At 41.7% G+C, this 24,200-nt stretch overlaps 1 protein-coding gene across 2 annotated transcripts in view; it reads left to right on the top strand.

The window, feature by feature from the left end:
• The window catches only part of LOC116035717 (formin-like), a 42,489-nt gene that overhangs the window by 13,091 nt on the left and 5,198 nt on the right, over window positions 1-24,200 (top strand). Inside the window, exons 6-14 of one of the 2 annotated variants that reach the window (XM_031278999.2) lie at window positions 1,750-1,837; window positions 5,985-6,046; window positions 6,332-6,420; window positions 7,297-7,426; window positions 7,575-7,721; window positions 7,847-7,906; window positions 8,004-8,130; window positions 14,690-14,782; window positions 19,419-19,470. In XM_031278999.2, the coding sequence (XP_031134859.1) occupies window positions 1,750-1,837; window positions 5,985-6,046; window positions 6,332-6,420; window positions 7,297-7,426; window positions 7,575-7,721; window positions 7,847-7,906; window positions 8,004-8,130; window positions 14,690-14,782; window positions 19,419-19,470 (848 nt within the window). The remainder of the gene's footprint in view (window positions 1-1,749; window positions 1,838-5,984; window positions 6,047-6,331; window positions 6,421-7,296; window positions 7,427-7,574; window positions 7,722-7,846; window positions 7,907-8,003; window positions 8,131-14,689; window positions 14,783-19,418; window positions 19,471-24,200) is intronic. The other variant, XM_031279000.2, reaches the window with a different exon arrangement.

Consider the following 24,200-nt stretch of genomic DNA (forward strand, 5'->3'; position numbering starts at 1 on the left):
TGCGTTTATTAAATACATATTTAAAGCTCTGGCTATGACGTGGGAGAGTGGGTGTAAGATTAACAGCGCTGGGTGAGACTGGGGTTGCTGAGTGTATCGTAGGTGGTTATTGATGGGAAGTCTTGATCCAGTTGTTATTGTAACTTCTGCCTGGGTGATTCCAGACAGATAGTCAGACAGACAGTCACCGCGGAGCAGGCTGGCTGCTCAGCCGTGGTTGTGTAAACTATCCACTCGGCTCAGAACCAGCATCACCCTGCCCACCTCGCCTAACATCAGCCACCTGCTACAACTCAAACTGCTGACACTCCCAGTGTCTCCCTCCATCATTTTGTTTATTTTCTAAGGCGGCTCGCTTTTTCTCTCTCTCGTCTTTCTCCGCTTTCCTTTGACCTGTGTGTGTTATTCAAGTGTCCACAGCAGTTTAAAATGAAAGCCTCAGAGTTCTCTTTTTGTCCACAGGAGGGAGCCGTTAGCTATTGGTGTCTACCTGTCTCAGCATCAGCATCACGCGGCTCGCCCAAGCTATATGCGTGTCTGAAACCAAGCATCCAGCATCAGTTGTCTTTTCTCATTAACGTAACTGTTTAGGCTAATTGGCGAGTTCTGCAGCCACAGTGAGCGGGAAGGGTTCCTGGGCTGCTTTTAGTGTGGCCCGTCCAAAGTGGTTAATTAGAGGTGTTGGGAAAGCCTGGTACTCAGCCGTCTCAAGTCCCCAGAGTGGGAGATCCCCAGTGATCCAGGCAATAGAGCTGGAAGCAGCATGGCACCCACTAACGCCCTGTAATGCAATCCCACTTCTAAGACTTCTGCTCTCCAGCTCCCACTGGACAGCCCAGTAGCCGACAACGCCATAATACCTAATGAAGAAGCCTGACGCATTAACTTTTAGAGTGGGCCTTTACCTTGCCAAAACTCTCTCTGGCTTTACGGCTAATTCAGTCATAAGTAATTGTGACCATGTGTAGGCACAAATAAAAATCCTGTGAATTTATAGTTTGTTATAAAAGCCCTGCTTCTCTTTGCCTTGCTCTTCTAGACTGTCCTTTTATGGTGCCACTTGTGCCTTTGTACTTTCACTGCGACTTGATATTTTTTGATTATATCTCACACATGTTCTTCGGTAAACTAGAGGAGGTGCTTTTTCTGTTTAACTTTGCTCCCTCATTGATGTAACTTGACAAAGTGTGTCCCGGCTATGTGTGCGTGCTCCGCGTTTCCTAGTTGTTTGCATCACGATGATGGGTTATGACAATGTGTGTTGATTAGTCTGGTCGTTTGGGTCAATCCAAATGATTCCCACCAGGCTGCTGAGACTGAGACTTATTGGGGCTTCAGACGCTTGGTCTTGCTCATCATCTATTATCTGCTTTCACAGCACAGTGACTAAGTGATTTTCACCCGGCCTCTTTTATTCGCCATCTGTTCCTTAGTTTGTTTTATGTCTGTGTTTGAATAACAGCATTGGTGATAAATGTAGGTGTGAAGAAATCTGAGGCAGAATTTGGAGTAAATATTTAGATTTTAAAGCAATTAACAGTAATAATAGTTGACATTTGAAACCAACATCATACAATATGGTATTATTGTACGTACATGATGTTGTTCTCTTGTGAACCTAAAAAAAAAATAATTTAAGAAAAAGCTTAAGTCTTATTAACTAAAATGCATATTGTGGGTTTTACACTAAATCCCACTCATACTCTTGTAGTTTAATAATCTGAATTCAGTTGTTTTCTGTTTTTCCAGATTATCAAGCTGCTGGATGGGAAACGTTCACAAGCAGTCGGCATCCTCATATCGAGCCTGCATCTGGAGATGAAGGACATTAAGCAAGGTGAAAGATATTTTCTAATGTCGGTCTGTTCAGCATGTCAAAATGATTGTGCACACTATAATATTATTTGAGTCTCTTTCAAGGAAGGAGCTCTTATTTAGATTCAACAGCAATACATTGAATTTACAGTTTGGTTCAACAATAAATTGAGGACGACTCCTGATGAAATGCAGATGGAGTTATTTTTAGAGATGAGATAGCAAGCTCTGTAGCAGAGAATAATTTCCAACCTCTGACAACTACTAATTTGTAACAAGAGACAATTTTTTTCTTTTTTTTTTTTTTTATTAATTTGTGTTTCAAGTGGAACATTGATGATTTTTCCAGTTACTGTGGTGGGAAAGAAAATGACTCAATTTGTCAAAATGTGAGACTGCAACACTTGGATAAAAGGCTGCTTGAAATCCCACTGGTTAAAACCATATTGCCATCGCCTTTATTTTAAGAGCTGCGTGGATTGATTGCATGCTTGGTTATTTTGTGGTATATGCAGGCGTGTGTGTGTGTGTGTGTGTGTGTGTGTGTGTGTGTGTGTGTGTGTGTGTGTGTGTGTGTGTGTGTGTGTGTGTGTGTGTGTGTGTGTGTGTGTGTGTGTGTGTGTGTGTGTGTGTGTGTGTGTGTGTGTGTGTGTGTTAAAGTGGCTTTATGTGTGTGTAAACACATAAAATTTGTGTTGGGGACAGCGTAGATGGGCCAGGAATTGGTCCTGTCCTAGGACTCTGGCGTAGAGTGCCTGCCGCCTGCTAGTCTGAGCATGCAGCCAGCAGATCTGTTTATTGTAGCCAGTGACGGTTTCCACAAGCCTAATGGGACTGACACCCCACTAATGATCTAAGCATGTACAAAACCACCTTCCACAGTTAGCAGACACTGCACTACCACATAAAACCACCTCAAACACAAGCCAAACAGCACATAGCACCAGGACGCCGATTTTGTTTCGATTTCTTTTTTTTTTTCCTTTCCCTTCAATCCTTTTCTCTCTTCTCTCTTGTAGAGGTGGTTTGGTAAAACACCCAGCATGAGGCTGCTTCCTTGTACCTTAATGGGGGCTGTATGTGAAATGGACAATTTGAATCTGACAATGAGGGCACCTTAATAAGGACTTTTAAAAGCTCCAGTCCCTGGTCTCGCCTGCTTGCCTCCCCTTTGTTGCCAAATTAAAAGGACATGGGACATGTAATGTAATTAGAGCTACTAGGGAGGGAGGGGAGCAGAGAAGGTAGCACTCTGGTTTAGGGAGAGAGGGGGTCAACTGCACCCGCCGGAGTGACTGGGGGACCTCAAGGGCCACCATGGTTCAATGGCAAAGGGAGGCTCTCCCCCACACACCACCTCACCACACGCACACATACACATGTTCACACACCACACATGCCCTTCCACACCAAAGCCGATGAGTGAAAAGTGGAAGGAGAGGGTGTGAGGCGGTTGGGAGGCAGGCTTTGATCTGTCGGTGTGGAGAGATATCCGGCTCCCCTTGGATCAGAGTGCTCCTGTGTGCACACTGGAGCAGGCCCCCCTTTTGGTGTGTGATTGACGGCTGCATGGCTGAGGGACTGAATAATCCACTCTAATAAGATGTAGGAAATGGACCTCCAGCGTTCTCTCTGATCCAGACATTGGGACCACATTGACAGGTTTTCTGCAACAGGAACAGCTGGAAACCAGAATGCAAAGTATTACCTTGTTAGCTGGAAGCAGTGTGCAATTGAAAAGACTAGTGTTAAAATTGTGTTATTAAAATAGTTTCATTTACCTGTGCAATGCACAACGCATGGTACTGATGTCTTTTTTACACTGCTATAAACATGATTTTCTACCTGAAACTCAAATGTGTTCATCTTTAAAGTACCATACGTAATAAAACATCATTTTGGCAGTATTGAACTAACAAATTTATGTTTTTAATACTAGTTTAAGTTAACAAGACATAACAGATCATTATTAAAGCATTGCTATACTAAAAACTAAATATAATGCATTTTTCCTCTTAGAAATTAAATTTTTCAGCAATAAAATACATCCTATGTCAATTGTTACAACTAGAGCTGTAACAATTCGAAATGTTGCTGCACAATTAATTGTCTCAGAAATAATTGCGATTAACAATATAATTGTCTCTTTCAGTCAAATTTTAAAAATATTTATTTATTTGTTACTTTTTCAAACAAATTAAACTTTTGTTCCAGATACGTATTTTGGTTTTGTATCAGTTTTGTGACCCAGATAATGTATTAACACAAATACACAGCCTATGAAGTAAAGCACGCCTCTTTATTATCATAACTCTTTATTATCATAAAAACATTTTGTCTAACTGTATCCCCCCCTTGTCATTATTGATGCTATGAACGTGTATAGGGTCAAGTGCCAGCAACTAACAATATAAATATATAGTCCGACCAATAATCACTTATATAATTACAGTTTGGCATATCTAAACTAAATCAACAATTACCAGTCCTACGCCTTAAGACCTTAGCTAATGCTAGCAATTAATTGCAGTTAAACAAAGAAACGGCGATTATATAATAATTGTTACAGGCCTAAGTTCAACACACTATTGGGTTTTACTGCTCGATAGTCTTACCTTGGTCTGGCATGACCAGCAGTTTATGGTGGCTAATGTTAGCAAACCTTTGCTATATTTGGCTGTGTAATGCAGTGTGCTAATAACGTTTGTATGTAAAGAAGCTAATGTAATGCAAACTTCAGCTAGGTTTTGAGATGACATTACTGAAGTCAGTTTGTGACTTTTCTCTACCTGTGCTACTGTTACACTACATTGTACTATTTACATTTGAAAATTCCATCTCCCTTCGTTCTTTTTCAATTTGAACTGCAAAGATAGCCCTTACAATGAGGACCCTGGAAACGTAGGGATGACCCCGAAATCACAACATAACCAGAAAGAATGAGGTTTGATACTAAGCCTTTCTAACACTGAATACATTTTTTTTTTTTAGATTTTGTTTTAGGCATTTATTTTTGATAGGACAGCTTAGAAATGAAAGGGGAGAGAGAGGGAATGACATGCAGCAAAGGGCCGCAGGTCGGAATTTAACCTGCAGCCACTGCAGCGAGGACTGAGCCTCTGTATATGGGGCGCACGCTCTACCAGGTGAGGTACCCAGGCGCCCCGAAAACATTTATTTTGTAGTTGTCACAGCATCAGTTCTTGGTCTTGGTGACAGTGATGCTTTGTTACATTGAGTGACTGATTTAAGAGCTGTAGGTGGTGTGCAGCCTTCCTCAGCTGACACCAACCAGACAACTGTCAGCTGATCCGACAGCACTGGAGCCACCCCTCCCATCGTGTCCTCTTCTCCCTTACCGATCCATAAACCTGTGACACCTCTAAGACACAGAACAGTGACTTTCTCTTCTTGTGCCATCCTCCATGTTCTGCCTTCCCTGCACACTTTTGTTTTTTAATGTTTGAGTCAAGCTAGACAAACATGCATCCTGCAAGCCAAGCAGGTAAAAACAAACATCCTTCTTTTTCATATTATTTCTTAGTCCTATCATGTCATGATCTCTGCCAGCCTTTATTTACCCTTTTCTCTCTCTCCTCTACCTTTCCCTTTTACCTCCTCCTGCATCCTCTTGTTTCTTGCTTGGCTCACCTTTACCTGCCTCACTCTAAAAATTGTTACAGTCAGCTGTGGTGGTTCTAGCTGTGAGCCCAGTGGTTAAGCAGGCTCTCTGTTTTGAGCCAGTGTTGGCCCCAGCATCAGTGGTCTCAGACCCAGTCTGCAGCACACATTTCTGCCACACTCCCAGTTTCACCACCTCCAGTTAATTTAAATTATTACAGCTAAATTACCGTAGGTGTATAATTCAACTACATGGTAATTAATGACATGTTGTGGTTGTTGGTGCAAGGGTGGTGCAGTGTAGACACAATTGGCACGCTGGTTTTAGTCTTTTTTTTTTATTCTCCCATGTCTTACATAATAGTTATAGCCACAAATATAATGTTTTATTGACCCAAATTACGAGGCTATTATGAGTTTACGTCCCGAATCGGAAAAACAAGTTTGTTCTTCAAGCACCGGCAGAACTTAAAAGGCAGCGTGCTTTGGCCAGGATCTTATCCATTTATTAGACTGACTGCTTATAATGAATATCTTTACTGTTCCAGCTGTTCTGACTGTGGACAACTCTGTGGTGGATTTGGAGACCATTGAGGCTTTATATGAAAATGTAAGTATGAAGGAGCAGTCTGTCGAAGGTAATAAAACAAAGGAGAAACATAAGGCTGTAAAGTCATCTGACAGCGTTAAAGAAAATAGAGAAAGCTCTATATTATATTTATTGCTACAAATTGTTATGTCCGTCCCATTTTGAGTGCAAATACATTTTAGTATTTGTGCAGCATCTTGCAACAATTGCATTCCCTATTCAGATTTCTTCTGGGTGTCATTCTTTTTCTGAACGTATTTAGCTGTATTTATATACATCTTGACTTTGTGTTATGTGTCTCTATAGAGGGCCACCAGTGATGAGATGGTCAAGATAACGAGGCATTATGAGAATTCTAAAGAAGATGAAGTCAAACTGCTGGATAAACCTGAGCAGTAAGATCACTTCTACCCAAAACTTCTAGAATACTCCACAAAGAAATGATACATTCATAATTATTGATACACTTGTCTGTATTTATCAGTGAAATTAAGGTGAGTTTGGGCTTTGAGTTTAGTGCTATCAGTATTTATTTGCCTAATATTTTACCCAGTAATTAAGCTAAATTAAATTAATTTACATTAGGACACAGGACACATCATTTTTAATCAATTAATAAAAAATGTCATGAAATAATTCCATTATTTGTTTATTTGAACTTATAGGCAATTTTGGCCAACATTTACACATTGGGGCAAGTCTTTATCTTTTGATGTAGTCTTCTACAACTTTGTGTGTGTGCAAACATATGCATTAATGAATATTGCTTCAGTAGTTCCTGTCAAGGTTAAGTAGTCCGGGCCAGTTAACGATGCCTGGACCCAGCGGTGCCGCTCAGCCTGGCCTCCCTATTTCCATGTTTGACCAGAGCTGTCACTACGGCTGCCCGAGTCATCCCTATTCAGCGTCTGCCTCCATCAGCAGGGTCTAATCACACAGGATGTTACCGCTCCGCTCCCCTCTGACACGGCACTGTTTACATAAGTCGTCCCGCATCAAGCCGGAGCTACCTTTGATCAATCTCTGTTCGCCGCTCGTTGCTCTCCCTGCACCCGACCCCGCGGACCTTTCAAACCCAGCCGAGCAGCACCGCTCATGACTATCAACTGCCTGTGAACAGCAACATTGACTCAGCCGGCCTGCATGGTGAAGCGCAGCCTGCCAAGGACCCAAAATAGTTCTTCCTGTTAGACATTTTGTTTAATTCTGTCATAACACATCACACCCCATTCTCTTCCTCCACCACCTCCTCCTCCCCTTTTGTTATCCAGGTTTCTCTATGAGCTCTCTCAGATTCCCGACTTTGCGGGCCGAGCCCACTGTATCATCTTCCAGTCAGTATTTCTCGATACCATCTCCTCCATCCGTCGCAAGGTGGAGATCATCTCGAATGTCAGCAAAGTAAGAACATCATATCAAAAAACAGTGCCTTTTAGAAAAGTGTCACTAAGCTACGTAAAGGTTTACTAACCCTGTGTGTGTGTGTGTGTGTGTGTGTGTGTGTGTGTGTGTGTGTGTGTGTGTGTGTGTGTGTGTGTGTGTGTGTCAGGAGCTGTTGGAGTGTAATAGCTTGCGGGATGTATTAGGTCTTGTTCTGGCCTTTGGGAACTATATGAACGGAGGGAACAGGACAAGAGGTCAAGCTGATGGCTTTGGACTGGAGATCCTCCCCAAACTAAAGGACGTCAAGAGCAGGGTAACACATCACTTATAATTTTACACTGAAAATCTGCCATCATTTTCTGGCATATGTTAGCTAAGTAGGCGCATGCAATCAAATCACAGATCAATACATATAATATATAATTGTTTCTTCCTCAGGACAATCGTATGAACCTGGTGGATTATGTTGTTTTGTACTACCTGCGTAATTTTGACAAAGTAAGGCACTGTCAATTCAATTCACAAAATGTACACTCTTTAAACATCTGTCACTCAAACACTTATATACTAATATACTTTTATGTTTGATCCACTGTTCAAGCATGCCGGCACAGAAAAGAGTGTGTTCCCTATGCCGGAGCCCCAGGATTTCTTCCAGGCTGGTCAGGTTAAGTTTGAAGACCTCACCAAGGACATCAGAAAGCTGAATAAAGATCTGACTGGTAGGACATTCCCTGTTGTTTAAGTGCATTCATTTTCATTGTGGGTGTTGAGGCTTAAACCCCACACCACATTGCATTTTATTGCTTCGGTCACATTTGTTTCAGTGTAAATCAGTCAGTGTGATTGTATACAGTACCATCTTTCACCAGAGCAGTTTGAATGTAAACGTGCATCCTATGTATTGTTCATGCCTCTTGCAGAGAGGTTGATGGGCGTATTCCGGACTTTGGATGGCCTGAGGCAGCTTTTCCAGACATTGTATCTTTTAACAGCCGTGTCATCATGACACCACAAACGCTCCTGTTTCAGGACCAGTGACAGAGCGCCTAGCCAAAGAATCATCTGCATTTCTTTGTTCTAGAGCACTCAAAAGAAGGACATTGACAAAGCAGTAGAGTGACAATTGGCGGATAAATAAGTGAACATGATTTTGGTGTTCTGTGCTCAAAGTGTCGTGGGGCGCCAAGCCACTCAGTAACCCAGCCAGTCAGTCTTGGCCAGGGCCATGCGGAGGTTAAAGGCGATGCCCCCCAGTGCCCCTGGTGTCTGTGGTTATTTAAATCAACCAATAATATGGCATATGAAAGCAATTAGATATGCTCCACAGCTCTCCCCTACGTTTTTTAGATCGCTGTTAAAGCCCTCTCCTCTCTGACCCAAGGGAAAAATACAAAGCGTCTACTAAAGTACCCAGACCCACCTCAAGCTGTCACTCATTTATTAGGAAAAATGGAAGACCTGAAGACAATAAATGCAACATAATGGCCCTTGTATTTGATCTCTGCTGCAGCACAGTCTGGCACAGTAGTCCTCAGGGTTATTAGCATCACAGGGCAAGCGTTGGATTCTGGATGTTTGGTGAGCTCCACCTCTGACTCCCACCATTTTTATCCTCTCCAGCCGCCAGGAATAAATATTTATGCCTGGCTATTATAAACCAGCCTAAAGAAAGCAAGTGGTCTTAATTATAACGCTAACACAGATCACTTCCATCCACATTGTGAATTGTGTTTGAGAGACAGTAAGAGGCTAACACTGAATCACACTTTGGTTTACTCGCTCTGTTTGACTGAGCAGCAAGGCTGCCTGCCCCTCTTCTGATCCCGAGGTGGCGACTGCAGTGGTCGGTGGTGCCTTGCCCTCCAGGCTTGGGTCAAAGGTCAGGAGCCTTGGTGCTAGCAGTCTCTCCTAGCTTAGCCTCCTCCACAGACATTTTGCTCTTTGCTGCATGTGTGTGTGCAGCGTGTAGTCATCAGTGATGATCAAGAGCGGGTCTCCGTCCGCTTGGCTGCCCTCTCCTTCACTGGCTTGTGCAGAAACATGATCCTCTTTCGATGCGGCTTCCTGTTTGGGGAGAGGGGGTGACCTTTCTCTATGCTCCTCTCAGGGGGAGAAGGATGAGTGGGAGGCCATGAGGAACCAAATCTACTGTAGGACTCTCAGCTCCTATAAAGACAAATATCTTTTATTCTGTTTCTATATGCAATTATGTATAGTAGTGCAATTAGCTTTGGAACCCAGCACCCAAACCAAACATTATGTTTATCTTTTAAAATCCCGTACAACTTCAGCTCTATCACGAGGAGTTGCTAATCAAACTTTAAGTTGAATTTTCAGACCCATGAGTACCTACATAAAGATCACTTTAACTGCAGTGTAATTGGACTGGACAGAGAGGCAGGGACGCTACCGAATGAAATGGGATCAAATAAAAAGAAACAGTCAGAGCTCATTTGCCGCTCAGGGGAGTTTAGTGTTTCACAGAAGGCCTGGCCTAGGTTAGGCATTCATCGCTGTAGCAAATCAGACAGTGTCCTGATTTTAAATGGCCTTTAATGTCAGGTTCAGGCAGGGCCTTTAGCCTGAGGTTTGTTTTACGATGGAGGCTCTGCTCGGAACGGCATGTGTGAAGTTGGCGGGCTGAGGTACAGTCACTGCTCGTCTGACCAAACAAGACAAAACTAATGCTAAATGTTGGGATATTTGTCAATGATTGGTTGCAAATGGTGTGTACCTTTTTTTTTTTTTTTTTTTTTTTTTCTTTTTTTTTTATATGAACCAATGTAGATCAAAACGATATATTTTTGCTTTTATTTATTCAACAGTACAACACAATATAAAGGTCTTTTTACCAAACAAGACTCTTCACATCGCTAGTAGCACGATTATAGATAAACATTGCACTGGCTAATCATAGCATTATCCAATCTCTCATGAGGGATTTTGATGGTCCTTAACAAGAGTAATGCTTCACCTTATATTCTAAGCCCCGTCTCATGTTTCTACCTGTCAGCACAGTATTCTGCAGCAAAACTTTAGGAGAGGGGTTATAGTTTGATGGATACGGGTTGATCTATGAGGAGTGGAGAGAGTGTCTTACCTTTCCCTGCTGAGGCAGTCTCCTGGCTGGCCTCACAGAGGGGGAATAGCAGGCTTCATCCCATAGAAAGGAGCGCTGACAGTCTGCTGGGATTGGAAATAATTGGGGCTCAGTGAGAGAATTTCCCTCCAGGTATAAATAACAAGTATGCCAGGGCTGCAGCAGTGTACTGGTTTAACCTCTGATAAAAGCATTTTGCAAAGTACCTTTTTTTGTTTACAGCAGGGCTAACAGATTCTACATGCAGGTATTTGTAAAACGGAAAATAACAATATTTCATTTGAATTATTGTATTCGTTGGAACTGTAGTTCAGCTAGCTTCAACTGATAAACAACAATGTGCAGTAGAAACAAAGGAATCACTTGTGTATTCTTATGTGTTTCTCTGTCTACTAGTTTGCGCCCTCAGTGTTTACTTTTAATAATGATCCAGAGCTACAGAGACGGTAAGGTGGCGTGGTGTTTCTGAGACAGAAACATTCATCAAACAGCTAGTTCTCTCATCTTGTGGTGTTCCGCAGGCTCCCCATCCACTGTTAAAGCATTTTCTCTAATCCACACACACAGTTGTCCATTGTCTTGGTGTGCTGTGATTTCCTGGTAGCTGCAGTGGGGGGCTCTTTCTCACTGCGGTAAAATCATAAGTACATATTGACATCAAAGTCACCCATTTTTGCAAACCACACAGGGTAAATCCTGGAACAGAAGTCTGGCTTTCTTGTTTGTTTTTCTTCCCGTTTACTCCACCACCACTGCCACCCCCATTTACCCACAGCCTTTGACATGTTACCTCATATTACACAAAAGCGGGTCGACACTAACCCATTCGGATATGATGGATTGGGCGATGATTCCTCAGGAGATATAGATGCGTCTTTGTAAGTGTTGCTTGAGTGCCTTAGGATACCAGCTCTGACTCAGCCTGTATTCCCACAGTGTGGCATCCTGTACCTGTGGTACATGTGTTTGCACATCAGAGCTCAAATCTGGCTTAGGAAAAGCTCTAATTTTCCCTGTTTTTGCTGGTTTAACACAGTCCATAAAAAACACTTGTTCATTATCAGGACGCTGGTTTTACAAATGACTTCTAGCCATACGAAAATTCCCAGTCCTCATTTCCATGATGTCTTGGTGGAAAATACATTGGCTCCCCGGTTCCAAAGATGCTGAGTCTACTCTATGTGATCTCATCTGTTTCCCACTTGTAGTAACAGTGGAAGGGTTTTAAAGATCGGTGCTGTGGCTCCCATCATGATCCTGTCTGTCTGTCTGCGGTGGGAAACTAGTCCTCTGTGGCTACATGACTGGACAGAGAGCCTGATGGGACAAACTGTGCCAGGAGCAGCCGAGAAGCGACACTGTAGTATAGTCGTTGTAAATTGGAATATCAGCTTTTTGTTTCCTGATTTTTCACAAAAAGAGAAGGGAAGCTGTTGTAACGGTTAACAGTGGAGTGATACATTATGTCTTATTAGATACTTACTATTAGATACTGATTTTTGTCAACATAGATATACATTTTTAATTAGACGTTACAATAATTAAGACTTATGCTTATGTGACACTGTTTATATGAACATTTTTATTGTACATATGTAATTATTCTCTGACTAGTTTGATTGGTCATTGGTTTCTATGTATCAGAATGGTCAGTTTTTTATAATGTACATTATATAATTTGAACATCAGAATATGAATTCTAGATATGCATAATTCAGCTTTGATTAGCCAAAAATGCTGTTAATAATGAGAATTAAGACAAAACTATCACTGACTATTTTAATTTTTAATACAAAATACAAATTGACAAGTAATTATACCAAGTCAGCATGTCAATACTTATATTGTGACTAATCATGTTACTATTTACTATAGAGATCATCTCTAAACAATAATGTGTGTGTGTGTGTGTGTGTGTGTGTGTGTGTGTGTGTGTGTGTGTGTGTGTATACACACACACACACACACACACACAATACAATATACAATAATAGTTAGTCATAATATTAATTCAAGATATCTTATTCTTTTTCTTTAATTTCTCCTTTTAATTCTAATTTCTTATCTATAAAGACATAAAAAATGCCTTTACCCTTTTACTTTACTATCAAAGTGAGAAAGTAGTTTTAGGTTTCTAAGATGAATTTGCAACTGCTTCAGTTACCACGTAAGATATCTGAAATTACAGCTTTCAGTAGTAACGTTGAAGAAAGACTCGTGGGTTTAAGGTTATTTTGTTATGAAGCCTTTGCTAGGAATTAAATGCCATTTAGTCACAATTACACACTTGGTCCAGATTTTAAGAAATACACAAAATAAAAAACACTCCAAAAAAAAGTAATGACTAGTAAGTCCACATGAATAGAGGACACAATTTTTGTCATCATTTTATTTTCTCCATATTTATGCAGCCCATCAAAGCAGAAATTATGTACAATTACTTAAATACAAACATGGTTTAAAATACTTTCTAAATACTACTTTAAAATACATTAAAAAAAAAAAAACATGACAGACAAGACATAAAAACATTTTTGAGCTTTTCCACAACGTTCTCTTTTGCTTAATCTGAATCTTCTCTTGTTTTGTCCCTTCAAAGTTTGTGGGACTGTGCAAAAGAGCAACACATTAACATTCACTGCTCCATTAACACACACTTCGTCTTTATTTGTGACCAATAAAGAATTTGTAATATTTCAGACAAAAGCCATTATGTTTTAAGATCTTCTGTCTAAACTGGTATATGGCGTCAGTCTTTAACTCGAAGGAGAATCCTCCTTTTGAATCCACTCCTCTGAAATATATATTATCACTCCAAGACAGTGTCTCAAACTAGAGCTTTTAGTTTTTATTCTTTACAGCTGCTGTGTTTTTGTGGGCTTCCTTCTTGCGGCATTTGCTGTCTGGACCACATTTGGAAGAGAGCCGCCTCTAAATTGTAGACTTGCTGTTTTGAACACTCTTTTAATGGTTCCTTTTGATTTGGGGGATTTCTGGACAGAATATTTTGGTTGTCATGTTTGTATGGTTGCTGATTTCTGTTTTTTTTTTTTTTTTTTTTTTTTGTTATCACTGCCAGCTCTTACTATCCATGATTTTTAAGAAGTGTCCTGGAATCCAGACTGTGAGGCTGTACGTAGTTACTCTTCTATTCTAATGCGCAGACATCATGTTTCCTGTCTGATTTATTAAGACAGCCAATGAATTGAAGATGTAATAGACTTGAGTTAACATAGATGCAGGTGCAGCGACTCCACATGCAAACACGTGACAGCCAAACTCAGATCTAAAAGAGGCGAGTGAAGTGAGACAGCGGCCAGACCTGTTAATGCTCTTGTTGTGTTGCGGAACTATTACACTATGCAGTCATAAGCAAGTTAAGGTATTTATTGCAGCCATTAATGACTTACAGGTTGGATGAATGTGCCAAAGTTCTTTCGCCAGGCGTCTGTGCGTGTATTAGTGACTTGCAGTTGAGAGGAAATGGAGAAGGTTCAGCTAGAACACGCTCAGTCTTGGCTGTTTTCTCTGAGCTTATGTGAGTTGGCTCATTTGGCACAAAGCCCATCCACAAACAGCAAACACATCTGCTGCACTCACATGGACACGCAGGTCTGAGGGCAGAATACAAAGTGGATATTTGTCATTGACCACACCTTTCCAAAATACAATATCAGAAACGGCAACAACATGTAACGTCGAAAACAGAGGGATATTACTGATTTGTAAACCACGGTATGCTCTCCACCGCGAGTATCAGCTGAAATGAGTGGATCAAATGGAAAAAAGACTAAATAACCAAAATACAAATAAAATTGAATTAAATGCTCTGACTGTTTACTCTTAATCAAATTTCCTTTTGTAACAAGGGGAGTGTGTCTGTGGCTTTCCATTGTAGCATATTTATTTAGCCAGTAAGTATGTTTAATTTAAGTGTAAATCACTCTTTAAAGACAGACCAAGCTTGTTTAAAGTGATGTCGTCTTTCCTCGCCACATTTTGATGAACCTCATTTCACATATTTAGCTACACGGTGTTATTTATTAGATTTCTTAGTATGTAATTGTTTTATACCTCACCTCAATGGGGTTTCTTTTTCTTCCATTCCCTTTTTTTATTAAGACGCATTTATATAGTTCACCATTTCCCTCCTTTGTCTTCTCTGCTCTCTCTACCAGCTTGTGAGAAGAGCGTGCAGAAGGTGTGTGCTAACTCGTCAGAGGAAAACCTCCAGCCCTTCAAGGAGAAGATGGAAGGATTCATCTCTGCCGGTGAGTTGAGCTCTGACACAGACTGTACACACAGAAACAGTATGAAAGCATTGCTCCACACGTGGTTTGCTGCTTATAAATATCTTATCAATTTTGCTCTTGTGCTTTTTTTAATTCCAAATTTATTTGGAAAATCCTCATGCACACAGGAACTGATGCACGTGATAGAGAAACACAATAGTCCAGTGCAAAAAAAAAAATAAAATTAGGAAATCGTTGATTGCCACTTTAACACTATTAAATCAGTGATTAAGGGATAAGACGCCACGTTTAAATGTGTAAACTTTGACTCCTGTGAAGTACTCTTTCACTGATTGTAATCACAAAATGTTTTTCTACCACTGCGATAATTAGTTGTGTCAGTCAAGAGGCATCTTCTCCCACTCCCCTCAGATCACGCACAGTGACGCACTCAAGTTCTTGCCGCCAGACAGTGAAATAGACGTTTGTCCTGCTCATAAGTTGGCATGTCTGAAGAAAATTCTCTGTCTTTATAGATGAAACATTCATTCGGACAGAGCATTTACAGCTGAGGAGATCATTGCGAAACCGAGCTTAGAGAGCTAGAAAAGCCCAGTTTTCACCCAGCATGGGAACTTTAAAAAGAGGAAGGTATAATTATGTTTTTTGCCATGTCAGAGAATCAGCTGGGTGGTGCAGCATCTGTCTATGTGCATGTGCGTGTGCGTGTGCGTGTGTGTGTGTGTTTACTGAGAGAGGGCGTCTCAGTGCGCTGTAAGACAGCATGAGGACAGGAGTCTACAGGCCCGTAGAAGGGATCACGTTGCCTCTAACATGGTTCTCATGTACTCTCGGCTGCCATAAAGCTGGCAGGACACCTCTGGCTGTGGCCTTGTAAAGACTTGCCGGCCTCAGTGGATCAGGCCTGGGGACCACCGGGACAGGAGCAGAGTTTCCCCCCCCCCCCCGGGCACACTGGTCATCCCGCCGTCTGTCCCCTTTCTGACCTAGACACTGGTCTTCCCTCCCTTTATTATAGTGCTAATTAACTGGTAACATACTTCTAAAAATGCTAACTTTGTTCTTCTACTGTGGAAAGAATCAAGTGGACAAACTGCACATTAGGGTGATGAGTTTTCCTGAAAAACACACAGACAAAGAAAGAAAGGTGCCCAGAATCTCTCCACATCTAAGTCCCCTTTCAACCTTCATTACTTTTGTTCTGCAGGAAGCATTTACATTTAAAATTAATTTAAATTAATTTAAACACAAGTTCTTTGGTTGGTTCATTAATAAAGGTGACTGTGTACACATTTCCATGACTCATTATAGCTCACTTACCATTAAAGAGATTGTCCATGCCGGCCATTAGACACCCCTATGCCGCTCTACATTTGTTTCACCAAATCTTTATTATACACAAACCTTCCTCTGCATCCGAGTGAATGCTATTAAGGCTTCTTAGTTTGCCCCAGATGGCTCCATCTCTTTCTCCTGCTGTCACATCCCTGATTCAGTTGTGCCTGAATAAACAGTAAATGTGGCACCAGAAACTGGTCAGTTGGACTGTTTAAAATCCACCTGCTTCAGATGTCTTTCCTGAGTGCTTTGCACTGATGCCTTTGGGCAAGAATCCTCCAGCATTGTCTGCACAAGCTGTTGATAAAAATCCAGTTAGCCTGTAGGGTTTGATTAATGATCAGAGTGTGCCAACACCATTTTAACTTGATGAAGCTGCCATTAATAGTATACTGTATATTACAGCTTGAACAGCAGCCTGTGGGACCGATGCTCTCAGAAGCAGCAGATAAGTGTTTACATGAGAGACCAGAATGAAACTGGAACGCACTGCCTAAAAGATCCACAGACCTCACAGTGAACAGTTTTTATTGGAACTTTTTTCTACCAAAGAAATAGACACTACAACTCAGCAAGCTCTATGGACTATTTAGAGGGGCTGGTAACTTCATTTCTGGATGTTCTAGATGAGAATTTCCTTTTTGAATTTCTTTTTCTTTTCTAAACATTTTTTTGCATTTATTTTTTTAACATTTATTAACATCAGCTCATACAACATATTTTTTCAAGTCTTAGTGACAGAGGAAAGTGTCCATATGACCCAAGTACCAGATTACATTAAAGGACTAATTGCTTGCATTACTTGCAGCAGTGGAGAAACAATAGACTCACTTTACCATAAAAGAGTCACATGAGGACTCTCACCGGGAGACTGTAGCCATCCATATGTTTGCGGCGCAGAGTGAAACTTTGTAGGGAGTCCATGTTTGCAGTACAACTCCTGAAAAGATGTTATTACATAACAAGCCTGTGCTGGAATCACATATTGTTGTAATGAAAATGTGCCATGACATTGTTGTAGTTAGTTAATCCACCTTAGCTACTTCTGTGTGCCAAAGCCTCCCCTGAGCTGTGGTCAGTATCACAGAATATTTAAAAGCTTTCAGAAACCACTGTGGTTGCCACTGGCTACAAAGCGGCATTGATTTGCAAAGGCACATCTTGAACATAAACTTTCCAGTGGGATACTTGTAAACCTTTCTTTCATAAACAGAATTCCTCGAGCCGTTGCCCATGCTTTGGGAGGAGCGAGTGTGTAATCATCATTCGTGATGATTCCATGTTCCTCACATCAAAGAGCGGCTGAGGCTCTTAAACTCTGACTCATCAGTGAATGAGTGAATTTCTCACCCAGGTAAACGCTCAGGAGGCTGACCACAGACGCATGTGTTTGACACATGATTATTAGATATTGGAATAAACCGTTGGGTCGAAAGTCTTTGTACTGAGACTTGTGTTTCTGAGTAGCACTGACCCATAGCCCAGCCTGCGGAGAAGCTCACAGCAGGGCCTGCAGGTGAACCAAAAAGCCCTGCGCTCTGCCTCTTAAACTTGCCTGTGATCTCTCCCAGATCTAACACGGGACACCTCGGAAATGCAGTGATCCGTCCTCTTGTAAGGCTGTTCCTGTGCTCGTCCCGTCACTGTTTTTGCTCTGGTTTTGAGCCAAGTCCTCTCTACCCCCTACACTTTATTTCTCTCTCTATCTTCAGAACTATTCTCTAAGGTAAAGTTTAAAAAAAAGCCTGTGGTTGTTTCAACATCTAATCAACCACCTTTTCCTTTTTTAATAAGAGTTCTTTGAAATCTCTGGGGATACTCTTACGGGCATATTTTTTGTGTTGAAAACGAGCCATGACTAATTGAAAACAAATTCCTGTTTTTAATCTCTGCTTGTGTAAGTCTCATTTCGCTAGCTCTCTTCGGAATTACACATGTATCATCACATCCCTGCGCTTTCTTTGTTGTCAGTGAGTCAGACCCCAATAATCAAAATTCCACTTGTTCACATGACTGTGAATTACGTAGACTGTGTAGAATTTGCAGATAACAACTGTCCAAGGAAGCTGTTTTTGATGAAGTCTTTGAGATACATCTGTGTTCAAATAGAGGTGGTGTAGGGAAACAGAGAGGGATGCTTCATCCTCAGCCTCCCTCTAAGACCAGTTTCCATCTCGTTGTCATCTAGCTGCTAGGTATAGCAACGGTTTGGAAAAGTGTGTCAGAGTTTAAAAGCCCTAATTTATTGTCCCTCTCAGCATGCACATCTCATAACTTTCTAGTTAGCGACTACTGGTTTCATGTTTGCGGAGTAAGAGAAACTTCACACATCCTCTCTCTCTCTCTCTCTCTCTCTCTCTCTCTCTCTCTCTCTCTCTCTCTCTCGCTCTCGCTCTCGCTCTCTCTCTCTCAGCTCCAGTGCCACCTCTGCACAGTCGCACCAAAGGGGTACCTCAGGCGCCAGCCTGACCCCCACTGAGACTAACGCCATTGGTCACGCCCCCCCCCCCCCCCCCCTCCTTCTAACCCAGACATGGCCACAACCTTCATTCATTAGGTTTACCTCAGCCCCCTTGCCCACATACATATAGAGTAAAAGTAAAAGGGGTGGTTGGTCAGAGGCTTAAGCTCACCTTCTCCCAAAAGACCCCCAAACCTGCCTTTGAACAATTTTTGAGAGACTTCCCCCTCTTAAATCTTCAAGTAGGAAAGGTCCCCCATCATTGTAAAAAGGATGAATCTGGAAAAATGCAATAAATCTGAGATCACAGGCACTCTCTGGCCCTAGATAAATTCTTGCACCTCAGCCTGGCCCGCCGCACACATCTGCCTTGCATTTAGACACTTTTACATGGCAGGAGTCCACAGGAGCCTCCAGTTCCCAAGCCTCTCTGCTCAACCCTGCGCCCCTGCTTCAGCTCTGCTTACAACATGCACATGTATGTCAACATACACGCACCTCCGCAAACAGACCACCGCTCCCCGCCCCGAGCCCAGGCGTCACAGGCTCACACTCTCATGCGTCAACACACAGAAGCACGTCAAACTTTACAATGTGCTGAACTGTCACTTGGATAACATGCTCGGTGTGTCACTGACATCTCAAGCCAGAGCCCTTTTTCTTCTTTTCTCCTCAATTGCCAACATAAGGGCAGCTAATGAACACAGCGCCCCCCCTCTGGAGCGCCAGTGTTGCTGGGATCAGTTCTCAGTGGCTCTCAATGGAAACATTTGGTTATCTATGTCACCAAAAAGCCCCATAATCTGTCCCATGATATATCTTGATCCAATATTTCTCTTTCTTTATCTTTAACAGCTCAAAAGCAGCATTCAGCTGAAGAGGACCGACTCAGTGCAGCGCAGAGAAGGTAGGAGACCAACTTTAACAACTCCAAGCCGAGATACATTTAAAGTTATGACTGAAAGATCATGTTTGGATAGAAAATATGTATATTTCCTGTGGATTTCGTCCCTCAACTGTCATGGATTGCAAACATCTGCAGTTATTTGGCATAGTTCACATAGATAACATGGCTGGTTTCTGATAGCACTAATGCTTGCTATTTGTTTAGTTACATACAGTTATTAGCAGCAGCTGATAAGGTTTTTGGATAAGGTGAATGGGCTTTACAGTGTTGTGTTGAGAAATTCTGAAAATGCAAACCCACTTTGAATAGACAGAGATGTGATTTTGGAAGACATTTATTTTGCAGGATTAGGCAGCATTTTGTATACATTTAACTATTTATACACTAACTTCTAGGCCTTTTGTAATTTGTCTTAAAGACAAATAAACATGCTTACCAGAGACGGTGGTGGATTTCTACACATAATGTGCAGCATACTGTATTTTCAGCCTGAATGCCCTGTGCTTCCTCCCCTGCAGTTCCTATCAGTCTTATCTGCCATGTTTTGCGCAGAAGACTCCCGAGAGTTTCCTCAGAGATTTATAGGCGTAAGACACACTGGCAGCCGCTGAGCTCGCTGTCCGAGCGAAATCATATCTGGAACATTTCATATTGGAAAAAGATGGCGGAGCAGACAAACAAAGCAAATAGATTATTTTTGCCTTGTTTGGATAGAGAGCAGAATTGTTTGCTTTATATCGCAACTCTTCCACTTCCAAAATAAATCATGAAAGCACATAAAGGTGAAAGTGAATGACGCAGGACGCAGGAAAATGGAAACTATAAACAAGGAAGGGAAGTTGATTGCTTTGGACAATACTATAACTCAAGTAATTGGTTCCAAACTGTTCTGTTTCATGTTGCTGTTTTTCGCCATAGACGTGTGTGTGTGTGTGTGTGTGTGTGTGTGTGTGTGTGTGTGTGTGTGTGCTCTTGTGCATGAGTGACACCACTGTAATGAATGCATTGAACTTGAAGGGAAATATTGATCAAAAGGGCCCCGCAGCTGACAGCACCTTTTGCCTTTTAATGAAGTTTTCCTTTAATTTCATCTAAAGAGGGGGCTGACTGGCGCTAGGTAGAGCAGGAGGAAGGGGGGGGAGGGGGGGGCTGGGGGGCTTTTTCTCGGGTTCCCACAGAGCCACCTCGTAAAAGTGACACGTTGTTGATGAATATGGGCGTCAGCGGGCTCACCGGGCCCTGGGTGGGCTCTCACATCTGCGCTGGATGAGGGATCCTTGCACAAACACACAACAGTAGCAGAGCCGCAAAATGATGGTGTTAATAAAGGAAATAAATAACACATCCTCAGTGCTGCCTAATATCTCAGCCTCACGAGGAGTCAGTGAGTTTCGACGCCTGCGAGTCCAAGTCAACCACTAGTGACAAGGACCGGGCGATATGAATCAGCATCAGGATATTGGCAAGAATTATGGCTGGTTCCAGCTGAAATGTGTCTGTTAAAACTGTCAAATAGGGCTGCCACTAACAATTATTTTCATTATCAATTAATCTGATACAGGGGCGATTCTAGGATCAGACCTTTAGGGGGGCTCAGCCCCTAATGAGAATGTGACAGGGATACAGTGCTTTGTCAGTGTTAAACCCAACTTGGGTTCTAATCTGCACCAAAGAGTATAGAAGTACCAAGAGGCGAAACTCAATAGAACGTTGTGTTGTTCTAAACAACAAACAAAACTTTTTTTATTTTTATATATATATATATATATATAAATAAAAAAATAAATAAAATATAATATAATTTTTAGGTGGGCTGAGATGAAAAAAAGGGTCTAAAGTCGCCCATGATCAGTCAAAACAAAAATTGGGCTTTTGGGCTATAAAATAAGATTGACTTAACTTCATTATTTGATCAGACGGGTATAATATATTTCATTCAGGCAAAGTTCTTGTATGGCTGCTTGTCTTTAGACAACATTTAACATTTGAGAAGTTTGGCTTCTTTTATTTATTTTTTTATTCCAATTCAATTTTCAATTCAATTTTATTTATAGTATCAAATCATAACAAGAGTTATCTTGAGACACTTTACAGATAGAGTAGGTCTAGACCACACTCTATAATTTATAAAGCCCCAACAATTCTAGTAGTTCCCCCAAGAGCAAGCATTTAGTGCGACAGTGGCGAGGAAAAACTCCCTTTTAGGAAGAAACCTCGGCCAGACCCAGGCTCTTGGTAGGCGGTGTCTGACGGTGCCGGTTGGGGATGTGCTGAACAGTGGAAATAATAGTCACAATAAAGATAATGGAACAGTGACTAAGAAATAGTAGTTGTAATAGTTCATGTCATAGCAGGGCACTGCAGGGTGTTACAGTATGTAGCGTGGCACAGCAGGGCGTGGCTGGATGTAGCAGGTTCAGCAGGACGCAGCAGGGCACCGTAGAGCGTAGCAGGGTGTAGTGAAGCAGGACCACGGTGACAGCTGCAACCAAGATCTTGGTGCCATCCAGATCCAACAAAAAACGCTGGGAAAAAGAAACATAAGGACTCCAGGGAGTAAACTCCCCAGAGCTAGGTTAGTAACAAGCATTTCTGGATCTCCTCACTCCCTAACTATATGCTTTATCAAAGAGGAGTGTTTTCAGTTTATTCTTAAATGTGGTGACAGTGTCTGCCCCCCGAACCCAGACTGGGAGCTGGTTCCACAGGAGAGGAGCCTGGTAGCTGAAGCCCCTGGCTCCCATCCTACTTTTTAGAGACTCTGGGAGCAACAAGTAGCTCTAAATTTTGCGAGCGTAGTGCTCTAGTGGGACAATAAGGTACTATGAGCTCTTCTAGATATGATGGTGCTAGACCATTTAGAGCTTTGTAGGTCAGGAGAAGGATTTTAAATTCAATCCTGGATTTTACAGGAAGCCAATGCAGAGAAGCTAATACAGGAGAAATATGATCTCTTTTCTTAGTTCTTGTCAGAACACGTGCTGCAGCATTCTGGATCAGCTGGAGAGTCCTAAGGGACTTATTTGAGCATCCTGATAGTAAGGAATTACAGTAGGCCAGCCTAGAAGTAACAAATGCATGGACTAGTTTTGACGCATCGTTTTGCGACAGGATATTCCTAATTTTGGCAATGTTACGAAGATGAAAAAAGGCTGTTCTTGAGGTTTGTTTTAGATGGGCGTTGAAGGATAAATCCTGATCAAAAATAACTGTTACACTACTAACACTACTGTTAGAAATAATAGATTTCTAACAGTAGTGCTGGAGGCCAGGGAAAAGCCATCCAGAGTAGCTATATCTTTAGATAATGAAGTTCGGAGGTGTTTGGAGCCCAACACAATCACTTCAGTTTTGTTTGAGTTTAACATTTAATCAAATAATAATATCAAATATAGCTCTAATCATTTTAAGCTCTATGGATGTCAGTTTGGCCGATCAGTCCACCACTTTGGCCACTTCAACTATGGTTTGGCATAATATTTTGTGTACACATTAATGTTCCCACTGGGTGAATTGTAATAACGTTTGATGATCCCTTAACTTTTTATTTAGCGACATCATCCGGTCAAAATATAATTGTAGCCAATACTTTGGTTTGTCAACAAATACCTGCAAAATGAACGACATTCCCATCAGCTTCAGCTGTACACATTTAAGCATGCCAATACGCTAAACTAAGATGTGAACATGGTTACCTGCTAAACATTAGCATGTTAGCATTGTCATTGGGCGCAAGTTGCCGTGTTAGCGTTAGCATTAAGCTGACAGCACTGCTTGGTATAACCTTACAGAGCTGCTAGCGTGACTGCAGACTCCTGTTCCAATATTGATGTATATCAGATGTAAGACAGGTGTATACTAAATCACATATAACATAGTTGATGTCAGTGCAGTGACCATAAGCAAAACCTTTCAGACATGTAAATCTAAAACTTCAAAAGCTAATTTTGTTCAATTTTAATCACAATTTGTTCAGGATTGTTCATTTGGACAACAGAAAGCAATTAACCATAATATTAACTCGCCCAGTGTGTGAGTATGAGGTGACAATTTTCATTGAATTTAATTGTAATTAATTGAGCTTTCATTCTAATGAGACATTTTTCAAGTTATTTGGCCCATCCTCGGCGAGTGCCGATGCCTTTTCCCTCAACATGCAGTTCTAATTTGTCCTCTTCATGTTTGGGTTCACTGAGGTTTTCTGGTTCTGTCCTCAGTTCCGTCTCATTAAGTTCCCGTCTCCCACATCATGCTCAATTTCCTTTGGCCCAACTTCCTCCTCTACAGTCACCATGCAGTCATGGTTTCACAGATGCCAGCTCGTAAGTTATTCTACTTCGGGGTATTGTATGACGACAATGGCACAAAACGACTTAGTTGCCTCTGCTGAATCAGCCAACAACATGGAGTTTACTTTTTTTTTTTTACTGGGGAAACAAAGGAATGCAGAGTTGCCCGTCCAAATATTTCCCTGATTCTCACGTCTGCTCATGGTTTTGTAATGGGTCCTTTTTTATAGCTGTCAGTGAGGAATGCCTGCTGTGGGTGCTGCAGTAAACCCTCTCACGGCAATGGCATCATAGCATGGATAACAGAAGTGTATGTGTTTGTGTGCATGTGTGTACAAGTGGAATTGTCCTGCGCTCGCAAAATGGTCTGCTTAGTTTTGTTTACGGGTTCGTAGGTATACTCGCATGTCTGAGTGTGTTTGCATCTGTTTCGAGTGAAGC

The sequence above is a fragment of the Sander lucioperca genome, chromosome 18 (genome assembly GCF_008315115.2).
Source record: "Sander lucioperca isolate FBNREF2018 chromosome 18, SLUC_FBN_1.2, whole genome shotgun sequence".
NCBI lineage: Eukaryota > Metazoa > Chordata > Actinopteri > Perciformes > Percidae > Sander > Sander lucioperca.